Here is a 16954-nt window from a genome sequence, read left to right as displayed (position 1 = left end):
GTATTCGAGGTTGCGGCTTGTTCGCGCCAAAAAATTGTCTCCGCCCATGAAGATCCCTGATTTTCCACGCTGTCACGCAAATAACTAATCACAATATGTCCAGGCACGAACTCTGGCGCCACACTCCTCCAGCCTCTCCAGGGATCGAGGACGTGCTGCAAGCAGGAGAGGAAAAGGTGAGTCGGAGTGTTTTTTTGTTTTTTTTATGGATGGAAGAACAGCAGAATAGGCAAGATGGGGGAGCATATACCAGGATGGGAGACCTGGATTGGGAAGCATATACCAGGATGGAGGAGCATGTACCAGGATGGGAGACCAGGATGTGGGAGCATGGACCAGGATGGGGGACCTGTATAAATGGACCATATGCCAGGATGGGGGGAGCATATACCAGGATAGGGGACCTGGATGTGGGAGCATGGACCAGGATGGAGGACCCGGATAAGGGGACCATAAACCAGGATGGTGGGGAGCATGTACCAGGATGGGGGACCTGGATAAAGGGACTATATACCAGGATGGGGGGAGCATATACCAGGATGGAGGAGCATGTACCCTGATGGGAGACCTGGATGTGGGAGCATGGACCAGGATGGGGGACTTGGATAAGGGGACCATATACCAGAATGGGGGGGGGGCATGTACCAGGATGGGGGACCTGGATGTGGGAGCATGGACCAGGATGGGGGACCCGGATAAGGGAGCCACTTACCAGGATGGTGGAGAGCATGTACCAGGATGCGGGACCTGTATAAAGGGACCATATACCAGGATGGGGGGGAGCATGTACCAGGATGGGGGACCTGGATGTGGGAGCATGGACCAGGATGGGGGACCCGGATAAGGGAGCCATTTACCAGAATGTTGGAGAGCATGTACCAGGATGGGGGACCTGTATAAAGGGACCATATACCAGGATGGGGGGAGCATATATCAGGATAGGGGACCTGGATGTGGGAGCATGGACCAGGATGGGGGACCCGGATAAGGGGACCATATACCATGATGGTGGGGGGCATGTACCAGGATGGGGGACCTGGATAAAGGGACCATATACCAGGATGGGGGAGCATATATCTGGATGGGAGACCCGGATGGAGAAACATATACCAGGACGGGGGAGCATACACCGGGATGGGGGAGCATTCGGTTTCAGTCATGGGATCTGGTCCGGCGCTGGTTCAGTCATTGCTTTGTGAATACAGTGCAGCTGATGTAACCCCGGCCCTGACTGACAGCCAGCCTCAATGTAGAGCCAGTGTCAGTCAGTGCTAGGGGCACGGTTATAGGGGACGCTCTGTATGCTCAGTGGTGACTGAACCGGCACAGTCCCGCCCCCATGACTGAAACAGAATGCTGGTGAGGAGAATAAAGTTCATTTTCTCCCCGCTGCATTCAGCTGCTGGGCAGCATAATAACTTTGTTAACCTGCAGATTAACTGTTATATATGCAGGTTAATAGCTTTATTTCTTATGAAAGGATCCTTTTAATTTTGTAGCACAATATTTCAATGAAATGGTGCCGGAGTCAGTGCATGTACATAACACGCTATCCAGCACCATTTTATTGAAGACACTGTGTATGCAAATTTGCATACAGTGTCATAAAAAAAAAAGGCGCCGTAAATGTACTAAGAAAAAAGCTCGCCACCCAGGTGTAGAATAAGTTCAATAGCTAGTACGATATACTGTGGTACAGACATCAGATGCTATATACTATACACATTGTTATATCCCATCTGATGTCTGTACCACAGTATACCATACACTAATCTGTATACTGGATATGACATTCTTTGTACAGGGATATACACTGTACTTATCACACCTGGACCTGCACACATGACCTCACATATTATACTGTATATGGAGCAGTATAGTATGTGACATCCTGTAGGTTCAGGGTTGATCAGTCAGTGTAGGATCCTGTATGCGATGTCTGTGGTCGCTCTGCTGGGGCTCAGTGTGATTTATTGCAGGACTCTGAATTTTCCTGCAGATCTGGTGGCGCTGGAGTCGATGACCCAGAGTAACCTGATCTGCAGCAAAGGTCAGAGTCCTGCAATAAATCACACAGAGCCCCAGCAGAGCGGCCTCTGAACGGACACTATGGAATCCTGTGTGCAATTATCAGGAGGGGAGCAGCATCCTGCAGCCCCCTCCTCACTCCAGACATCCTGCCCTGGGCCCGACCTCATTTACCGCCATCCACTGAGGTCCAATGCACGAGCTACTCTCCGGCAGGATGATGCAGCTCCAGGCACCGCTGTATGACGTCAGTCCTGGAGATGCAGCCAGTGCAGTGCAGGGGGCATGTCTGCCTCCCTGTGATGTGACCGGCCGGCGTCTAACAGGATGTAGGTACAGTGCGGTCCCCCTGCCTCTGCCCTGCAGGAAACATTATAATGATGGCGATCTGGCCATGGGCCCCACGGAGCCTCGGCCCCTGGCAGTAGTCCAGATCGTCCTCATTATAATCCGCCTATGCTCACCACACATCCAGATAAGTTCCCTGAGGGGTTTAATTTCCAAAATGGTGTCACTTGTGGGTGGTTTCCACTGTTTAGGCACATCAGGGGCTCTCCAAATGCAACATGGCATCCGCTAATTATTCAAGCAAATTTTACAATCAAAAAGTCAAATGGCGCTCCTTCCCTTCCGAACCCTGCCGTGCACCCAAGCAGTGGTTTTCCCCCACATATGGGGTATCTGCTTACTCAGGAGAAATTGCACAACAATCTGCATGATGAAATTTCTCCTGTTACCCTTATGAAAATGCAAAAGTGTGGGCTGAAAAACATTTTTGTGGGAAAAATGTGAAAATTTTATTTTTACGGCTCAATGTTCTAAACTTCTGTGAAGCACCTGGGGGTTCAAGGTGCTCACCATACATCTACATAAGTTCCCTGAGGGGTCTAGTTTCTAAAATGGTGTCACTTGTTGTGGGTTTCCACTGTTTAGGCACATCAGGGGCTCTCCAAACGCAACATGGCGTCCGCTAATTATTCAAGCAAATTTTACAAACAAAAAGTCAAATGGCGCTCCTTCCCTTCCAAACTCTGCCGTGCGCCCAATCAGTGGTTTTTCCCCACATATGGGGTATCTGCGTGCCCAGGGGAAATTGCACAGCAAATTTTGGGGTCTATTTTTTCCTGTTACCCCTGCAAAAATAAAAAAATTGGGTCTAAAGTAACATTTTTGTGAAAAAAGTTAAATGTTAATTTTTTCTTCCACATTCCAAAAATTCCTGTGAAGCACCTGAAGGGTTAATAAAGTTATTGAATGTGGTTTTGAGCACCTTGAGGGGTGCAGTTTTTAGAATGGTGTCACTTTTGGGTATTTTCTGTCATAAAGACCCCTCAAAATGACTTCAAATGTGATGTGGTCCATAAAAAAAAATGTTTTTGTAAATTTTGTTGGAAAAATGAGAAATCGCTGGTCAAATTTTAACCCTTATAGCTCCCTAATAAAAAAAAATTTTGGTTCCAAAATTGTGCTGATGTAAAGTAGACATGTGGGAAATGTTATTTATTAACTATTTTGTGTGACATATCTCTCCGATTTAAGGGCATAAAAATTCAAATTTTGAAGATTGCTAAATTTTCAAAATTTTCGCCAAATTTCCGTTTTTGTCACATATAAATGCAAGTGATATCAAAGAAATTTTACCACAATCATGAAGTACAATATGTCATGAAAAACATTCTCAGAATCAGGGGGATCAGTTGAAGCGTTCCAGAGTAATAGCCTCATAAAGTGACAGTGGTCAGAATTGTAAAAATTGGACTGGTCATTAACGTGCAAACCACCTTGGGTTGTAAAGGGGTTAAGAGGCAAAATGAACAAAAAACAGCATTTCATAATTGTTTTTTTTTTATGTCGCTCAGCATGTGGAAAAAGTGATATGATAGTTTTATTCTTTGGGTCAGTACGATTACTGCAATATCAAATTTTTATGTCGTGTTTTTATGTTTTCCACTTGTCCACAATAAAAACAATTTAACCACTTCGTGCCAGAGCCTGTTTTTGCCTTTGTGACCGGGCCAATTTTTTCAATTCAGACCACTGTCACTTTATGAGGTAATTACTCTGGAACGCTTCAACGGATTCCCCTGATTCTGAGATTGTTTTTTCGTGACATATTGTACTTCATGATAGTGGCTAAAATTTCTTCGATATCACTTGCGTTTATTTGTGAAAAAATTGGAAATTTGGCAAAAATTTTGAAAATTTTGCAATTTTCAAACTTTGAATTTTCATGCCCTTAAATCAGAGAGATATGTCACTCAAAATAGTTAATAAATAACATTTCCCACATGTCTACTTCACATCAGCACAATTTTGGAACCAAAATTTTGTTTTGTTAGGGAGCTATAAGTTGACCAGCGATTTCTCATTTTTACAACAAAATTTACAAAAACATTTTTTTAGGGACCACATCTTATTTGAAGTGACTTTGAGGGGCCTTTATGACAGAAAATACCAAAAAGTGATACCATTCTAAAAACTGCACCCCTCAAGGTGCTCAAAATCACATCCAAGGAGTTTATTAACCCTTCAGGTGCTTCACAGGAATTTTTGGAATGTGGAAGAAAACAATGAACATTTAACTTTTTTCACAAAAAAATACCTTAGACCCAATATTTTTTAATTTTCACAAGGGCAGCCTGAAAAAATGGACCCCAAAATGTGTTGTGCAATTTCTCCTGAGCACGCTGATACCCCATATGTGGTGCAAAACCACTGTTTGGGCGCACAGCATGGCTCGGAAGGTAAGGAGCGCCATTTGACTTTTGGAATGGAAAATTGGCTGGAATCAATAGCGGATGCCATGTTGCATTTGGAGAGCCCCTGAGGTGCCTAAACAGAGGAAACCCACAAAAGTGACCACATTTTACAATCTACTCCTCTGTATAAATTAATCTAGTGGTGGGAAAATAAGTAGATAGGTAAATGGTCACTAAACCCATAGATGAATTCCCAGAGATGTGTCATTTCCAAAATGGGGTCACTTCAGGGGGGATTCTGCTGTTCTGGCACTTTTCAGAGCCTCTAAGTACCAGAACTAAAGAATCCCCCCTGAAGTGACCCCATTTTGGAAATGACACCCCTCTGGGAATTCATCTATGGGTTTAATGAGCATTTTAATTCAATGGATGATTTCCAGAAACAAGCATGCAATGGAAGGTTTAGATTCTGGAGAACCCCCCCCACCCCCACCCCTGGAAATTAAGTGAGCTCTACACGAATGTGTCATTCACTAAATGAACCAAATGTTTGAATGACAAAATGGGATACATTTTTACAGTTTAAAAACGTGGTTCTGTGTGTAAGATTTTAAAGCAGTCAGTGACGCATAAGGCTGGCAATGATGGGCGTTGTGGGCAATAGTAGCGGGAATCACGCCTCATTCCTCTATTAGTACATACACGACATCTTTTCTGGGGGTTCCTTCTCATTTCTGTTGCTGGAATAAGTGCAATAAAATGTCGCTCAGTGAGTCTTTTCACATCCTCAGATTCTAATGGATGAGCGGGGCTAACACTTTCAAAAACAAGATTTTCAATTACCTTTTCTTGATAATCAAGAAAAGGATCTGAATTTCCTGCTTTTTTGTACAACACAAAAGAATTGTATGTGGCCACCTAAAACAAATGAATAACCAACTTTTTATACCAGGTATAGGACTTACTTGATACCTGGTATGGCTGTAGAACCTGGTCTGCAAGGTCCACACCCCCCATGTGTTTGTTGTAGTCAATGACTGACACAGGTTTTTGCTTCGGAGTAGTGGATCCTAGTTCTACAGTGGCCCTTGTGGCATCTGTGTGGATTGAGCTGAGGAAAAAAATATCCCTCTTATCCCTATACTTCAGGGCAAGCAGCTCTCCGTTGCGTACAGCCCCTGACTGCCCCTTTTGGAACTTTTGGTTGACAAATGGTTGTGGAAACCACTGACTGTTTTTACAAATGGTCCCACAAGCTCCGATGTTGTGTTCAACCAGAATTTTAAATAGGGGTATGCTGGTGTAATAATTGTCCACATATAGATTGTAGCCCTTTTGAAAAAATGGACTTATCAGCTACCAAACAATTTTTCCAGATGTCCCCAGATAAGTAGGGCATCCTGGTGGGTTTAGTTGGCTATCTTTCCCCTCATATATGCAAAAAGCGGATGTGTATCCGGTTGAACTTTCGCACATTTTATAGATCTTTATTCCAAACCTTGCCCTTTAGGATGGGATAAATTTCTTGAGGTGCAGTCTTCCTTTGAATTTTACAAGGGACTCATCTACAGAAATATTTTGTGTTGGGGTGTAGAGCCTTAAGACTTTTTCTGACAAATTTTCAATGATGGATCTAATTTTATATAACCTGTCATGTTCTGGGGCATTTCTGGGCAGGCATTGACTATTGTCGTTAAAATGCCAAAACCTCATGAGCATTTCATAACGGGTCCTAGGAAGAACGACTGAAAACATAGGGGTGGCTTGAACAGGGTGGTTAGACCAGTAGGATCAAATGCTCTGTTTTTTAACAAGCTCCATGGCAAATGTAAGTCCTAAAAAAATTTTTATTTCCAGGACATTAGTTGGTGTCCATAAATTTGCCCTAGCATAGTAAGATCGGGGATTCTGGCTTATGAATTGGGACGTGTATAAATTTGTTTGCACGACAATATGCTCTAGCAAGCTGTCTGTAAAAAAACAAATTAAAAAAATGAATTGGTCCAAAATCTTCCACCTCCACATTTATACCAGGAATGGCGTTGAAATCAGGGCTGAATGGAGCAGCTGAATCCGAAGCTTCCCATCTTGGAAATGTTATATCCAGTGGTAAAGCCCCTTGTACACTGGCGTGCGCCAATTCACTAGTAGCAGGGACAGAGCTTGTACTGGGCAGTGTTCCCTGATTTGGAGACTTTTCTCCAGTAGCGTTATTTGCCCCTATTGTTGTACTGGTCCTTGGGCTTGAGGATGGACCAGAATCACTGCTCATTTCTGAGCTCTTACTGTCGCCGCTACAAAAGCCCTCAAAATCCACATCTCCATCTGAGATTGCACTGTCATCAGTGTCAGAACATAGCAGGGCATACACCTCCTCTGCAGTATAAGTCTGACGGGCCATTTTATTTGTTTTTATATTTTTTGACTGGACTGACCGGACTGGACCGGACCGAACTGGACTGTCCAGACTGGACTGACCGGACTGGACCGGACTGGACTGACTGGACTGACCGGACTGGACTGACTGGACTGGACTGGACTGACCGGACTGACCAGACCGGACTGGACTGACCGGACTGGACTGGACTGACCAGACCGGACTGACTGACGGGACTGACTGACGGGACTGACAGGACTGACTGACAGGACTGACTGACAGGACTGACTAACCCTAAGGCTAAGCCTAACTTTAGCCTAACTCTTACTTTCTTACTCTTGTCACACTGTTTCTCCTCTGCTCTCTCACTGAGATCTGAGGAGAAACAGTGTATTTATCAGGCAGATCGCCCGGGAAAGTTTGTTGCTAAAACAAACTTCCCTAGTGATCTCTCTGATTGGCTGGTGTGATGCTGACATCATCGAGACCTGAGCCAATCAGGTCTCGATGAGGTCAGAGGTCACAGCACCGGGATCCCCTCGCGGTTAAGGTATGTGGGGGTCCCGATCACCGACCACCGGCTGTCACTATCTTTTAAATGCCGCGATCGCTATGGATAGCGGCATCTAGAAGATAGGAAGGGGTTAACATCATGGGGACCTGATCCAATCAGATCCCCATGATGTCACATGTCAGAGCTATCGCTCTGCACCGGAACCGCAGCACTTGTAGGACCCTGGGGGTCCTGAGCGCTGCGGAAAAACCCACCGTTTTTAAATGTCGGCGCTGCACAGAGCCCAGGCATCGCCGACGTTTATGTACAGTGGGCGGTCCTGAACCAGTTAAAAAAAAAAGAATTGTTTTTGCATTGCTATATTCCGAGAGCTATACTTTTTTTATTTCTCTGCTGACAGAGCGATTTGGCAGCTTGTTTTTTGAGGGACAAGATGACATTTTCAGAGATTACATTTTTATTTACACTTGACTGTTTGATCGTGTTTTATTATTATTTTAGTTTGGCGGTATGATGAAAAAGCATAGTTTTTTATTTATTTTTAAATTGTTCACTGAAGGTATTAACTAGCTGTACAGTTTTATAGATCGGATCATTCTGGATGCGGAGATGCAATATATTTAGAAATTTTTTAATGTTTTTCCACTGTTACACAATAAAAAAAATTTTGGGGGAAAAAAAATTGGTTTTGCATCACTATATTCTGAGAGCTATAGATTTTTTATTTTTCCGCTGACATTGCTGTATATTGGCTTGTTTTTTGCAGGACTAGATATTTTGAACTATACGATTTTAATTTATATTCAACTTTTTTATCTCGTTTTATTCCACTTTTTGTTCAGCATAGTTTTTGTCACTTTTTTTATAGTGTTCACTAAAGGCATAAAATAGTGTGACAGTTTTATAGATCACATAATTTAGGATAACAAATATGTATACTTTATTTGTTTGTTTTTGTTTTTACATTAATACAGTGGGTACGGAAAGTATTCAGACCTCTTTAAATTTTTCACTCTTTGTTTCATTGCAGCCATTTGGTAAATTCTAAAAAGTTCATTTTTTTCTTATTAAAGTACACTCTGCACCCCATCTTGACTGAAAAAAACAGAAATGTAGAAATTTTTGCAAATTTATTAAAAAAGATATTTTGGTCTAGTACACCACTGTAAATATATATATATATATATATATATATATATATATATATATATATATATATATATTTATTTATTTATTGTTTTTATATTTAAAAAAAAATGTTCCTTTTTTTACTTTGTTACCTAGTCTGTCCATGGAACATGAACTTTCCTTTCCCTGATCTTATAATCTGCATTACTTTTGCATTACAGGTTATTGGATCAATGAATTGCACACAGGCAAGAGGCGTGACAGCTCCTGCTCTCAATGAGAACTTACAGGCCTTCGTACCTGGATGACCCCTTGGCCATCTTTCGGCCCAGGGTCATCATGGAGACCATCGACACAATGCTATCACAAGCAGAGAGGGAGCTCTGTCGCTATTGACAGCGGCATCAGAGGGGTTAAATGCCCACTATCAGCGCTAGCACTGATTGTAGGTGTTTCTGCAGGGTGTCAGCTATGATATACAGCTGATGCCTGCTGATGATCACGCCAGCTCTGTGAGTGAGCCAAGGCAATCATCTCGCTGTACATGTATGGCAGTTTGCAGGAACGCACCTGCCATGATGTCATACATGTACGGCGGATGTCGTGAAGGGGTTATACAAGGAAGGGAGCCAGGATGGGGAGCATTATACCAGGTTGGGGATCATTATACCAAGAAGAGGAATATTGTACAAGGGGCCTGGGATAATGGGCATTATACAAGGAAGTGGCCCAGGATGGGGGCCATTAAACAAGGGGCTCAGGATGGGGGGTAGTATACTAGAATAGGGATCATTATACCAGGAAGTGGCCCATGATGAGGAATAGTATACCAGGATGGAGGACATAACACCAGGAAGGGTCCCAGTATGGGGGTCATTATACCAGGAAGGGGTCCAGCATGGGGAATAGTATATCAGGATGGATGACATTGTTAAAGGTTGGGGGAGAATATAACAGAAAGGGCCCTAGGATGGGGGGCATTATACCAGGATGAGAGACTTTGTTACAGAAAGAGGCCAGGGTGCAGGACATTATTACAGTAAGGGGTCCAGGACAAGGAACATTACAAATTCAAGAGTCTAAAATGAGAGACATTATTATATGATGGGAACCACAAACGGGGATATTATTTCAGGAAAGAGCCAGGAGAGGGACAATCGGACTATAGTTATGTCACTGGCAAACATTGAATATCTGAATTTTAAACCAAAAAATAAAATTACAGCAGTAAGAAGAAATTCTTAAAAATCATCTAGTTGATTTTCTTGACTATGAATATTGTACATTCACACTGAAGGCATCAAAACTATGAATTAACACATGTGGAATTATATACTTAACAAAAAAGTGTGAAACAACTGAAAATATGTCTTATATTCTAGGTTCTTCAAAGTAGCCACCTTTTGCTTTGATGACTGCTTTGCACACTCTTGGCATTCTCTTGATGAGCTTCAAGAGGTAGTCACCGGAAATGGTCTTCCAACAATCTTGAAGGAGTTCCCAGAGATGCTTAGCACTTGTTGGCCCTTTTGCCTTCACTCTGTGGTCCAGCTCACCCCAAACCATCTCGATTGGGTTCAGGTCTGATGACTGTGAAGGCCAGGTCATCTGGCGTAGCACCCCATCACTCTCCTTCTTGGTCAAATAGCCCTTAAACAGCCTGGAGGTGTGTTTGGGGTCATTGTCCTGTTGAAAAATAAATGATGGTGCAACTAAATGCAAACCGGATGGAATAGCATGATGCTGCAAGATGCTGTAGTAGCCATGCTGGTTCAGTATGCCTTCAATTTTGAATAAATCCCCAACAGTGTCACCAGCAAAGCACCCCCACACCATCACACCTCCTCCTTAATGCTTCACGGTGGTAACCAGGCATGTAGAGTCCATCCGTTCACCTTTTCTGTGTCGCACAAAGACACGGTGGTTGGAACCAAAGATCTCAAATTTGGACTCATCAGACCAAAGCACAGATTTCCACTGGTCTAATGTCCATTCCTTGTGTTCTTTAGCCCAAACAAGTCTCTTCTGCTTGTTGCCTGTCCTTAGCAGTGGCTTCCTAGCAGCTATTTTACCATGAAGGCCTGCTGCACAAAGTCTCCTCTTAACAGTTGTTGAAGAGATGTGTCTGCTGCTAGAACTCTGTGTGACATTGACCTGGTCTCTAATCTGAGCTGCTGTTAATCTGCGATTTCTGAGGCTGGTGACTCCGATAAACTTATCCTCAGAAGCAGAGGTGACTCTTGGTCTTCCTTTCCTGGGGCGGTCCTCATGTGAGCCAGTTTCTTTGTAGCGCTTGATGGTTTTTGCAACTGCACTTGGGGACACTTTCAAAGTTTTCCCAATTTTTCGGACTGACTGACCTTCATTTCTTAAAGTAATGATGGCCATTTGTTTTTCTTTTCTTAGCTGCTTTTTTCTTGCCATAATACAAACTCTAACAGTCTATTCAGTAGGACTATCAGCTGTGTATCCACCAGACTTCTGCATAACACAACTGATGGTCCCAACCCTATTTATAAGGCAAGAAATCCCACTTATTAAACCTGACAGGGCACACATGTGAAGTGAAAACCATTTCCGGTGACTACCTCTTGAAGCTCATCAAGAGAATGCCAAGAGCGTGCAAAGCAGTCATCAAAGCAAAAGGTGCCTACTTTGAAGAACCTAGATTATAAGACATATTTTCAGTTGTTTCATACTTTTTTGTTAAGTATATAATTCCACATGTGTTAATTCATAGTTTTGATGCCTTCAGTGTGAATGTACAATTTTCATAGTCATGAAAATACAGAAAAATCTTTAAATGAGAAGGTGTGTTCAAACTTTTGGTCTGTACTGTACATTAAAAATCCAGAGCCCGTGTCTCTGGCCTAGGCATCTCAGACAGATAAGTCCTTACGCATGACTTAACATAACTAAACAAACTTTTTCCTTAGAACCACTATCCCAAGTGACATGATTCATTTAATTAATGATGTCAACGAAGCTTAATCATGTGCTAGTAGAAAACTATCAAAACTTTGTCGCATTACATAGATTTTATCATAGTTAAACAACAGGTATTCATAGTGCACTTTGCATATATTTTTTATTATGATACGGGCTCTGCAAAACCCAAGGTGATGGCACTGTGCACCAATGTGATTTCAAGACCTGTACAATGGGACATGTGAATACTGGTCCATGTACAATCTGTTTGCCACCATGTGACACTTTTAGAATTTACTCTACACCCCCAGAATCACTGAATTTACCATAAGGGACCATGGCACAATTTTAATCTCATATTACTGTATATTTGAGGGACACAGAGGCACAGTATACTCATGTACCTTAGTGCCATTAACTTCCTAAGAGTTTGAAGTCATGTGCTTGCAAACTTCAAACAATTTAAAACAGAAAAACTAGTGTACAAATATCTTTGACCAGTAAGCAAATAAAAAACATCCTGTAAACTGGGGATAGGAAATCACTGAGGCATGCCTGATGTAGAGCATCATACAGGAAGAGAGTGGAGATAAGCCCAGAACCTCTGACAGGTGCATAACACTAGTCCTCAATATACTTGAGCTTTGTTGATCCTAGCCCCCAACCATTGATTGGCAGCTTTCGGTCTATGAACAGTGTAGGCACAATGTTGGCAATCAGTGGTGAAGGCATTGTTGGATAGTTCTTATTATAGAAATATTTAGTAGATAAAACAGGGATATTATCAGAACTACAACAGGGAGCCAAGTAAGTGACATACCAATGGAATCAGGCACCCTGCTCTGAGATTCAGAAGCGTAAAACTGTTGACAGATTCCTTTTAAACATTTTAGAATAATTTTTTGATGGAAAATATATTCTAAATGTCAACACTATAGCATATTTGTGAATTCGCATTGTTTACTGTGAGTAATACTCAGTAATATTGTCATCATATGCACAGTATGTGCATACAGTATGTATGTTATGAATATTATGTATGCTATGAATACAATTTTCAGTTTACCTACTTATCTTGTGTTTTTTTAAGGTATTGAAAACCTACTTATCTTGTGTTTTTTTTTAAGGTATTGAAAAATTTAGAGGGCAAATACTGCATTGCCGAGAATACAAGAGGCCTAATGAGTTTGATGGGAAACAAGTTTTAATAATTGGAATGGGTAACACCGGAGTTGATATCTCAACAGAGTTATGCACAAAAGCCTCACAGGTATATTTCACTCCGCTATAATAAACTAATTTAGAATTCAGGATTTATTTTTTTAACAATAATGTTAGAGGACCTTTTTAGCACTGAATCTCTGGTGTGAAACTGTGACAAACCATATAAGAGGGACATGGCTCATTATTTTAATTGGGGGCGCCCTGACTGGCAGGTTGGTGTGGTGTTACAGCCATGAGTTCTTTAGATTGGGAGATGTGACTGAAGCTAAGCACATCCATTCTGGACTGCCAGTTGCTACATTCTGGTAAGCGATGAGGTTGACTATGGGACAAAGGTGAAGAATCAATACTCCTAAAACAGGGAGGATAGAAATAATAGGTGGGCCGTCTGCTCTGTTGATGGATATGCATAAGAAGGATACAGGATACAAAGTAGTCTTGCTGCAATATTATTATCAACATGTTTTGAAGTCTTCAGACTTCTTCATCAGGATATAACCTCATACAAAAGTATGTAGCTTCACAGTAACAGACTTTATAAGTAGTACATCCAAATAAAAGGCGCCAAAAAGGAACACATGGAGTGCCAGTGACTCATCAATTTATCAGTATCAATAAAGCTCATCGGGGAGGAAATTTGTTACTATTTGTTGCTAAAACACTCTACATAGATTTATATTTATCTGTTCTTTCTCATTCATCTATGAAACAACACGTGTCCTCATGTGACTTACTGCGTTCCGACGCACTATCACAGTCACACTTCTGAGACCACACTGGTTCTTAATTTTATGCCCAAAAATGGCAAAGTATTGTAGGAGTGATAATGTTTCTGGTTAGCCAATAAAAGTATGTTTTCAAGCTTTCAGAGTACAGAGGATCCTTCAGGTAGGTTTACAAATTAATTAAAGTAATTAATTTGCATACCTGCCTGAAGAAGGAGCCTTTGTGCATTTTTTTACATAAAAGTATTTACATCGATTTCTCTAGCTAACATGGTGCCGCAATATAATTTTTTATTGTACATCATTTTATTTTTTTATATTTTTTTATTTTTTCCACATATATTTATTTTATTTTTTCTCACAATACAATTTTTTCTTTGACACAATAATTTTTTTTGCTTTCTTTTTTCTCTTATTGCTTGGTCTTTTCTTCTTTTTTCCAAAATTTTTCTCTTTTCCCTCTCTGATCAGCTTTATTGATACTGACAAATTGATGAGTCACTGCCACTCCGTGTGTTCCTTTTTGGCGCCTTTATTTGCAAGATGTGTTTCCTGTAAATTACCTTGATACATTTGTGTTATAAGGAGCACACTTGGGTTGAAAAGACTGACATTGCACTATTACCAATAGCTCATAGTTTAGTTGACATTACTATATTTGACCTATCCCATTTTATATTTTCACAGGTATATCTCAGTTCCAGACAAGGAGTGTGGGTTTTCCCACGTCTTGGAAAAGGAGGACTTCCTTTTGATTTGCGATTCGTATGTCGTTACCAAACCTGGATCAAAAATATGTTGCCAGCACCTGTGTCTCGATGGATGCTAAAGAAATATATGAATGATCACTTTAACCATGAATTGTACAACATACAACCAGAGGGGTAAATGAAAGGATATGATGATATAAAAGGAGTTTATCCCCTTCTGTGCACACTTAATATGGATAGTGCATATCCATTCTTGAATTGCTTTTTCTATTTACCAAAATAGGTCCAGAATTCAAATTTCTTTTATATTTTTATAGTGATTGGATAATAATTTTCCAAATGTTGAGACCCCAGTCCCCTAGGCATAGTCCTGAATTACATTATATTTAACTAAGGGTCTTGACCTTACTACATAGTGTTTTACATTGAACTCAGCAATAACACAGCATGCAAAAACTCTTGAGTCTTTTAGCTTTGATATAAGGTGGATATTTACTTTCAGTTTTATCCTGCTGAGGCCTCAACTCATCAAAGCATTTTTACCAGAGTTGGGTAGAGCCGGGGCGTGAAGGAGGAATGGCATTGGTGTGATGCCACGGCTTGTCTAATTCATGATGAGCTGTGGGGTTCCTTACACCAGAAATATTACTTTAATCAGAGACTGGTGTAAGATTCCTGGCATAGTGCACAGAAGCACACACCACTCATAAGACGCTCCTGATTCATTAAGAGGCAAGCACCTCTTCATGAATCAGGAGGGTATGACTTCTCCACGCCCTTCTCATCAAGAACGGTGGGAAAAATCACTCAATGACCGGTTCTTCCAAAAATCAATTTGAACATACAAGGTGCATATGTAATGCAGGTGCCGGAATGCAACGCACAGAGACACAAGGCGAGAACAGTCAGAGATGAATATAAACAGTTTATATATATATAACAGGTATTCTGAACAAGGGATTGGCAACAAGGGTAATGAACAGTAATTTGAAATATTAGCAAGATACGAAGTCTCTCAAAGTAATGTGGTGCCCTCAGTCATGGGAAACACCACGTGAGTTCTTTAACTCTGCATATGGCCCTAGCGGGGGTCACCGGTTATTCCCGCTAGGCCAAAAGTCTTTTCCGGACAAATTCAATTAGATCACATTGAGCTCCTTTAACCCCAACCGTTCCCCTCCCAACCTGAGTACCTAAACCCAATTAGCCCCGGTACCGTGAGTGAACAGTAGAAGTGACAGCCCTGTTCACATATGCAGCTCCTCTGCTTTCACTGGCGTGACTTTCCTGGCTCAGCAGTCTCTCAACTCCTCTCTTCTTTGCTGTTAGAGGCAATCTCTCAAGCCTTGGATAGGGGGGTCCAGACCTCGTCTGTGGGCGAGTGACGTCTGGCTCCGCGAACTCACTCAGCACCGCAAGCAGGCTCCGAGTCTCCTCAGCAGGCACAGCACTCGGGTCACATCTGTGAGGGATCTGGAGCTCATCCACCGGCGCCCGGCTGTGGCACCTCACAGACCTCTGGCTTAGGCCTGCCACACGGGGCTTCTCAGCATGCAGAGAACACGTCTCCTCCTCTCTGATGCTTGGCGCCAAAAACTGCTCAGGCTTGGGGCGCTGGCCTCTTATCTCCAGGAACTCCTTCCTGGAAGTCACCTGATCGGGTCCAGCATCTAAATCTGCTCTCTCTTCAACTTCTCTTGTATATCTTGGTTCCGCTTGACTGTGTCTGGCCAGCAGATGGCAGTCTCTCTCCATCTTTGAAGCATCATATAAGAGTTCTCTTAAAGGCTCTCGCCTCTGCTACACATATAACAGCAAAATAAAATAAACAGGTCTTAATTTTGATAGATACTAAGCATTGCATATCTGTAACACCCCATTAGTCCTGCCATTTAGAAGATAATATGGCCTAGTCATCTAGCCATCACAATTTGACCTTTGTCAAAGTCACACAGATCCTTATATTTTGCCACTTTTTCTATTTCAAGAGTTTCAACTTCAAGAATTGACTGTTCACTTTCTGCCAGGTCATGGTCTAGTTCATTGCAAAGTGGGACCATAAGAGATGAAAGGTTTGACAATTGCTAAGGGTTATGACACTGAGCATACAAGATTTGAGGTGCAAAACCACATTTTTGGGTGAATTTACATTAATATACCTTCCTTTCATGGAGATTTGCAGGGGTCAGCATAAAAGGGATTTTACACTACATGCTGTATTTCACTGTTTAGTGTGTGTGTGGGAGGGCTCTAACTTAAGACCCATATACACATTAGATAGCTGCTGGACGAACAATTGCTTGGCCAACAGCTATCTCTCCTCCAAACTCCTCCATACACAAAAATGTTTAGCTCTCCCAAGCGCTCCTGTGTTCTCTGGCAGCGACTTATCTCAAATTCAATAGGTTTGATCCTCCGCTTCCCTGATATCGTATGTCAGAAGAGAGTTGGAAGGCCCCCCTACACATTAGATTGTTGGCCAATAACGGCAGTTTTGGCAGACTTTAGTCTATTGTATGGGGGAGCGTTATTCTGATATGGGAACCCCATAAATCCTAATGTTTTATTAACTATGTTGCAATTTTCTTATTTTCTTTACTGTTTTTTTATCTCATGTTCCT

The 16954-nt window shown here is 41.9% G+C and overlaps 1 protein-coding gene across 7 annotated transcripts in view; it reads left to right on the top strand.

Moving 5' to 3' along the window:
* Positions 1 to 16954, top strand: part of LOC141156754 (flavin-containing monooxygenase 3-like) — a 252205-nt gene that overhangs the window by 223763 nt on the left and 11488 nt on the right. For all 7 annotated transcript variants that reach the window (XM_073643106.1, XM_073643110.1, XM_073643109.1 and 4 more), the window contains 2 exons: positions 12802 to 12944; positions 14311 to 14507. In XM_073643106.1, the coding sequence (XP_073499207.1) occupies positions 12802 to 12944; positions 14311 to 14507 (340 nt within the window). The remainder of the gene's footprint in view (positions 1 to 12801; positions 12945 to 14310; positions 14508 to 16954) is intronic.

Source organism: Phyllobates terribilis, unplaced genomic scaffold (assembly GCF_046119375.1).
Source record: "Phyllobates terribilis strain yellow unplaced genomic scaffold, ASM4611937v1 Scaffold_8__6_contigs__length_399053987, whole genome shotgun sequence".
In the NCBI taxonomy this organism is placed as follows: Eukaryota; Metazoa; Chordata; class Amphibia; order Anura; family Dendrobatidae; genus Phyllobates; species Phyllobates terribilis.
This window is presented reverse-complemented; position numbering and strand designations above follow the sequence as displayed.